Here is a 7756-nt window from a genome sequence, read left to right on the forward strand (position 1 = left end):
CCCCCCCACTGGGAAGAGGCTAGTGCAGCCCCTGGCCCCAAGCCTACAGCAGGCAGCTCATCCTCGTCCCGTGCACAAGTCCGGGGGGCACATATCCCCGTGCCTTCCTTGGGGTTGTGTGCAGCGGCAGGGAGTGGCATCCCCTGTGTCCCCTGGATGAGCCGTCCATGGCTCTGTGCCATGCCCCAACTCCCTCCTTCACTGTGGGGCCCTCGATCTGCACCCCCCATGTCCCTTTTACTCCCCCTGCCCTTTCCTCCCCACAGACTTACCTGCCAGATACTGCTCTTCACACTGCCAGGCTGCATTCTTGGCCGCGTGCATGCAGCATTTGTACACACACACACACACACAACATCTATTGGTGACATTATTGGCTACCCTGGCCAAAAAAAGCCGATTGCCGATAATGTCAATTTTCCTTTTCTCGATGCCGAAAGATATGGACCGAGATATTGGTGCAGCTGTAGTACTTCTACTGCACACAACATAGTCATATTTGAGTTCTGAAAGATGAAGAATAAGGAAAAAGCACAGATTCAGAAGCCTCCAGCACTGTCCTGTCCTGTGCATAGGGCAGATCCAAAGCCAGTATATACTGTTATTGATTTAACAGTATATTAAAAATGGAAAAATGGAGTCTTGGCATTTTTCACTGGCTGGAGATCTATCCCCAGACCTCCATTCTGCAGCCTTGTTGTCTACAAGTCAGTCGTAGGAATAGATCATTTTACCAAAAAGTAGGGAACCAGTCGTACCAGAGTGGCTTCAGCCTTTCCTGATGTTTCTAACGAAGATGAATAATACATATAGATAACCTGTAGATGTCTTCATAAAAAGACACGTTCCATGACTCCAGTATTTCATTTATAATTTTCTCATTCATACATATGGAAATAACTGAAATATTTGACAATCCAAGTTTGAGCTCAGATGTGATAAGAAACATAGTGTAGGGTGTGAATGCTGAACTTTGTCTCTATCTCAGGATTTGTCTGAACCAGAAGGGCCTTCAATGCTATGGTCACTTTGGCATCTCATTCTTGGAGATGTAGTGTATGCCAATGCCATCATAGCTGCACCATCTCCATGAATGACAAACAAAGCCAACAGTGTACTCCTTTGTCAGCATAGCTGTACCTGTACCAGGATTTCTGTGGATTTTAAAAAGAACGTCCAACTGATGTTGCTATTCCAGAAAGACATTGCATATAGACTAGGTCTCAGCGAAGGTTAACTCTCCCTTGGAAAACCACTGCCACATCCATGCACACTTCTGAGCTTAGTCCAGTACTGCCCAAACAAGTTAGATCATCATCATCATCACCAGACAGGATAGTAGTTCTCCCTGATCTCCATTGCAAACTATGAGTCATGCTCTAGATTGGTAAGTGGAAACAAAACGATGCTTAGGTTTTACATTTATGGGCCATAGTAATTAAATGTTTTAGCTTTTCATGGGCCTGATCTATTTATTGCTTATTATATATATTATTTACTACAATTAAAACTGCATTTGTTTTAGGTTAAACTAACCCTTTTGGAAATTTGAATTGGTAGATTCGGAGACATCACTATATGGGCACCCAGGTTCTAAAGGTCTTTGCAGCAAAAGATGATGAGGTGAGATGAATGTTTTATGTTTCACTATAAGCTGAAGTTAATGGTAATGATGGTGACCTCAAAGTTGAAAGGTCTTTTCTCAACCAATAAACATACTCTTCATAACATCATTTAAAAAAGTCCCAACTCCCATTGATGTCAGTGGAAATGATTGAAACCAAAGTGAATAGCCTGCGTCTCATCCATACTTAAAATCCTGTAAAATATTACTTTGTCTAATTATAATTAAGAAGGCTGCAAGTAGAATATATTTACTGTGTTTCTAAGTGTGGGCATGAGTCTCTGATTCTTGATTATTGTATCTCTTTGATTAGAAAGCTGTACTTTTTGTTTTTAGTGTGAAACGTGGCAGGCTGACGTAAAATTTAGTAGAATTAAAATACAAGCAGATTCAGTTAGACGCATTCCTCAAGGGTGAATGATTGTAAGAAAAAAACGCAAAATACCTTCCCATAACCCAGAATAGTAATGTTTTAAATAACTTTGTTTCTGATGCACTTTTCTGGAAGTTTTCATATGTTGAACAACTGTCGCAAGCAATGTATTAACTAAAATTAGCCTAATCTCAACAAAAATACCCTGAGATGAGTAAACCAAAGCAACAGAAAACAAGTGAGAAAGTGAGGAAGGGGGTGGTATTTTAAAACGTTGGATTTAGGAGGGTGGGGGACGGGCAGAAGAAAGCTCCACGCTGCTGCAGCTAAATTCAGTCACCTGCTGCCTTCAGGTGCACGGTTGGAGCCCTAAACGCCAGGTAGCATGTAACTGCCCCAAATTCCCTAGGTGTGGGCTCTAGAAAGGGGTCTTGGTTATAATCAGGGCCTTTACAGGCTAACAAGGCTAATTTCAACAGACTCTATGGCGAAAGAGACACCCGGCGTAAAGAATGCAAAGCCGGCGCTGTGGGGTCATGACAGCAGACAGCCGTCAGCAGCCGTGCTGCCGTATCCTGAACAAGCTGTGAAGAGTAGATCAGCTCAGTGAAAAGAGAATTACAGTAATCAAGCCTTGAAGTCGAGGGAGCATGTTGGGACCGTGATTAGGTCATCACCTGATAAACAAGGATATCACCTACAGGAATTATATAGGGGAAAACCCTCCTGAACCAGGTCTGACATACAGCTTTCCTTGGGGGTAGGGCATGATCTAAATGGACACCAGGCTTGTTAACCTGACTCCAACCTCCAAATAAGTTCCCTCAATGTGGGCAGCTATAGAAGAGGAGTGAGTCACCTCATCGTGAGCGGCTCCAGTCCAGCAGTGACACTTTTGCTCTCGCAGGGTCGAGAACAAAACAGCTCGGATGCGAGAGAGCTCCTACAAGGAGCCAGAACTCCCCAGCTTGGCTCAAGCTAGTCCTCTGGCTCTGCGTGTGCAGCCCACGGTTTTCTTAATGGGCATTTTATAGTGTTTCCTCTGGGTCAAGGGAACAGGGAAGCTGAAATACCCCTGCCCCTTCTCTACTACAGGTCGAAATAAAATCTGGGTCTGTTCTCAACACAGGTGCATAAACTTCAAAACCAAAGCTGTGAAACATTCCCTGAAGGGCCCATTTTTCCTTCCTTCCTTCCTTCTTATTACTCCTGTACTTCCTCTAGGCCTCTTCCATTTTTATGTGAAATGGTGATTTTTACAGGAGCTGAAGGCCAGACCAGCTTGGGATGCATCTGTCCTTATGACTTGATTGGAGCTGTACTGATTGCTTTGCTTTCTGGAGAAGGTCAGGTCAAGAAGGTTGACTAAGATTGGAAATGTCCTAGTCTTCCCCAGCGCTGTTGTATTTTGGAGCCGTATTTGACTGTGCTTTAGCAAGGGCTTATCTGACTTTACAGCTCTTTCTTTGCAGGCTGCAGCCGTTGCGTTTTCTGCCCTAGTTCATGCTTTGGAGGAATTGGACATGGTTGCCATCGTGCGTTATGCTTATGATAGAAGATCGAATCCTCAGGTTGGAGTAGCTTTTCCATGTATCAAGGATGCATATGAGGTAATATTTGGTTCTTATATAACACCTGTCTTCAGAGACTGCAGCTCCGTTCTTTACATATTTCAGTTAATGATTTGGGAGAAATGATGTAGACGTTTGATACAGAGGTGAAAGAAACCAGAGTGATTTTTGGGTGGTGCGCTAAGAGACATCAAGTCACAGAGCAAGGAGGCAGTAGTCTCTTACTGTCAATCTCTCGTGACACCATTTCGGGAATAGTTCACTCCTTTCTAGACATCCAAGGCCAGGTCTGTGCAGCAAACTTAATATGCTTGACAGCGAACCAGCAAGCACTCTGTGCTGCTTCATGAGAGCCGAGTCCTAAACTGCAAGCCCTGTAGGCACCTGCATGGCACCGTGGATGGGCTAATTAGCACTGCTGAGTGATGGCACCGATTAGCATGCCCATGGTGCTGAATGGGAGCAGCTACACCGTAAACTCGAGGGTGTTGCGGCCCTGCACGGTAAGTTCACTGCACGGGGACAGCCCGAATACCAACAAGATATTAAGAAATTGGCAGTTCTGAGCAATCCTGACAAAAGTATTTAGGTGCTAGATAGACAATGATAACCAGAGCAGAAAGAAACCTTTGCTGATCTCCCTCCCACAAATCTCAGAATTTAGGGGAAATCAGGGGGAGGGGTGGAATTATTATGCAGATTATTAAAAGTACACTTGGAAAAACCAAGTGGTATGTTCAGCTATGTGCCCTTTAATTGTACTGATTTTTAAATGATTTTCATTTCAACTCATTCTGTTCCTTCAAGAAAAGTGTCTTGCCCACCTCCCTGAAATCTGTCTCCTTCACCTGCTCCTCTTCCCTCTCCCCCTGGATCTGTGCATTTTCCCATAATTGGTACTTCTTGTCCTTTTCCAAACCATGAGCCCGTTACAACAGAGATCTGACTGGAGACACCTTGGCTGTCTTGGCCTAAGGCAAAGAAGGGTGGTTGTTCCCTGGAACCTGTTGGCAGCCCCCTGATTGAGATTGCAGGCTTCAGAGCCTCTGTCAAACATTTGGTTGTGTTTTGTTCGTAGCAGAGCAATTTGAAAAAAGGAAGGGGAAAGAAAACAGTTATTTTTTACCTATAAAACTGGCAGTCTGTGCCCAGACTCGTCACGGGCTTATACTCCTTGCCAAACCCGTGGACTACATGATGGTACAGCACTCGAGCCTGGTAGCCATCAGATGACTTTTCAAAAGTACCCAGGCACAAGGAGGGAAGCATGCTAGTGGAATTATTATGCGAAAGTAGTTTGCAGTGTAAAAGCTAACGTTTAATTTTGTCGTCATTTGGTTTTGGAGTTGACATTCCACTTTGTTCAGTGGAGCAGTGCACATCTCACAGCCCCTGTTTACACTTGTCTGCAGATTCAGGGGAACAATACTGCATTGCTTCACGTGGGGACGGTTCCTTTTGATTCCAGAAGAGCAGAAAATGTGTTTTGTTTTTAATGAACGGTTTATGTCCAACAAAATCACATTTTAAATAGAAAAATAAAGTCCCCACTGAGACTAAAAGCTGCACAACATTGCAGAACTTCTGCAGCATATGTTTCCACTGATCTAACTTATGAGAAACTATTCAAAGAGCTAAGTATGTATAGCTTGGCTAAGCAATGACTAAGGTGGGGGCGGACATAACAGTCTTCAAGTTTTTGAAGGGTATAAACATGAAGGATGGAAAGGGATTATTTAGGGTGGTAGGAGCTGGAGGAGGGATAGGAATAAAGGAAAAATTAGGCTAAAAATGTCAAAAACAACTTGCTGATGGGGAGGCACAGGAGTCTATAGAATAGTTCCTTATAGGCAGTTGATGTAATCCTCTTGCCTGGGATATTTCAAGCGAAACTGGACCGAGCTCTGGGCAGCAAGCCATCCCAAAACAGCAGGATCAGGGGCCCAGTGACCCCGGAGGTTTAATAGATAGCCAGCATGACCGAAACCTTATTAATGTCCTTATGTTTTAGAAAATAATAATGATACAGTGACTTTTCCACTTTATTAGTGTTGCTACAGATGAGATTTTCTTGCACTTGTACTGACTTTTGCAATAGGACAAACTTTACCTTTTTTACTTTGGATTCAGTTGCTTTTTGCTTTGTTCTTTTTTTAGTGTCTTATGTATGTTCAGCTGCCTTATATGGAAGACATGAGACAGTACATGTTTGCCTCCTTGAAAAACAACAAGAAGTGCACTCCTACAGGTGAGCTAGTCCCTCGCTGCATCTCCGATTGCCTGCAGCCCCGTCCCTGTCTGCAGGATGCTCCCAAATATTTGGAGTGTTTCCCTTTTCCCTGAAGCCATGAACGGTGCATGGTCATTTTGGTTTGAACAAAGCAGCCTTCCTTTGCATGAATCGTGGCCATGTAATGTCCCAAAGTAAAGACCATTCAACACTTTGGAGGTGGCTTGCATACTGAATGGTTTGGAGGATTGCCTGTGACCTTTCAACACCATGCTGTTGGACAAAACTGGGCCCAGATTAAACGATTGCCAGTTATGAGAGATCACCTATATACCTCCCTGTGCTACTGGGGAAGTTCAGTTAATCCACCACAACCATACAGTTTTTGCCTTCTCTTTTGAAGCTGTAAACAGTTACCATTTATGATGAGGTTCCTGTTATGTATCCGTGTGCTGCACGAGTTAGACCAAGAATCACCAGCTCCTTTCACACGAGGTTGTCCGGCAGCCACCTACACTTACACACTGGTGATGTCTCCAGTGTGTAAGTGGCTGCATTTAAAGTTGTGTGCTGGTGGTAGTGCTGAAGGAGCATGCACACACGCAAGTATTTACATTCAGAGGGGAGGATGGAAAGGCTCCTAAGAAAATGTGGCTGCGTAATGTTTGGTGCGCTGTCTAAACAGTCTGTCATGGCATGAGTAAATGGGCGTACCGTGTAGTACGGACTCTGTTTCACCTGGGATTGTAGCGCTGGAGGGGACCTCACAAGGTCATCTAGTCGAGCATCCCTGCTCAGACCTGTTCTTTGTTGTGTGCTTCACTCAGAAAATGAATAGGGCTCTACCAGTCAGCATATAAAGCATGCGGTTATTCCTGAGTCACTTTGGGGTTGCTTGCTTGGAACGGGGAATTGGAGAGCAGAAATTTAACACTGCATCTTACCAAAGCAATAATTGACTATTGTGAACGGAGTTTATTTACAATCACAACTTTTAAAAGTTGCATTACTCAGCTTAGTCCTCCAAGCCAACTGTTCTCCTAATTTTCCAAGCGGTCTATAAACCTTCTGTTGCAAATAAAAACATCTTGAAAAAGAAGAAAAATGGAAGCAGAAAAGCAGTAATAACAGAGGGCTTCTCGAAACAAAAAGGCTTTATAACTTTACATTGTAGTCCTTAAACAAAGTAGGATTTTCATTATTGTGTCCATTATCCATGTTCATTATCAGCCTATTTCTGTCCCCAGGGAATACAAACCCCCAGTGAATTCTGCAGCATTTAATGCCTCTGTTAATATTGCACGTTCTGAAGTGAATCTTTGTGGGTGACTTATTGCAAAGGCACACATCTATCTGCACATGTTCAATTTTTTTCTGTGTTTAATTCCTGGCTTAGGTGAGCAGTTGTCTGCTGTCGATTCTCTGATTGATTCAATGAGTTTGGTCCATGAAGATGATGATGGGGAGACATTCGACACATTTAAAACAAGCAAAATTCCAAATCCTCATTTTCAGAGATTGTATCAGGTGAGATGACAAACTGATCACTTGTGCATGAAAACTTTTCCTGTTTCTACACACCTCTCTCCTCTTCCTCAGAATCACATGAAAAGACTTGAATTGTGTGGCGTGTAATACACATTAATTCACCCCTTGGTCCTCAGTGACCACTGGCTTGAACTTTGCAGCTAACATTAGTCCTTCTCTGAATTAGGGTGGGCCAGCTGGTCAATTGGCCTGGTCAATTGACTGCATATTTTTCGATCAATCAAAGATTATAGCAATTTGTCAACACCCCCCTACATTTCATAGACATTTGGGCTGGAAGGGACCCCGGAGGATCATCGAGTCCAGCCCCCTGCCCCAGGGGCAGGAAGTCAGCAGGGATCATAGGATCCCAGCAAGATAAGCATCCAAGTGTGTCTTGAAGGCGTTCAAAGTGGGTGCTTGAACCGCCT

The 7756-nt window shown here is 43.8% G+C and overlaps 1 protein-coding gene across 1 annotated transcript in view; it reads left to right on the plus strand.

Moving 5' to 3' along the window:
* XRCC5 (X-ray repair cross complementing 5) overlaps positions 1 to 7756 on the plus strand; it is a gene marked incomplete at its 5' end in the record, with an annotated part of 68640 nt that overhangs the window by 23134 nt on the left and 37750 nt on the right. Inside the window, 4 exons of the mRNA XM_025210129.1 lie at positions 1561 to 1623; positions 3470 to 3607; positions 5726 to 5816; positions 7195 to 7325. Of these exons, the coding sequence (XP_025065914.1) occupies positions 1561 to 1623; positions 3470 to 3607; positions 5726 to 5816; positions 7195 to 7325 (423 nt within the window). The remainder of the gene's footprint in view (positions 1 to 1560; positions 1624 to 3469; positions 3608 to 5725; positions 5817 to 7194; positions 7326 to 7756) is intronic.

Source organism: Alligator sinensis, unplaced genomic scaffold (genome assembly GCF_000455745.1).
Source record: "Alligator sinensis unplaced genomic scaffold, ASM45574v1 scaffold991_1, whole genome shotgun sequence".
Taxonomy (NCBI): Eukaryota; Metazoa; Chordata; order Crocodylia; family Alligatoridae; genus Alligator; species Alligator sinensis.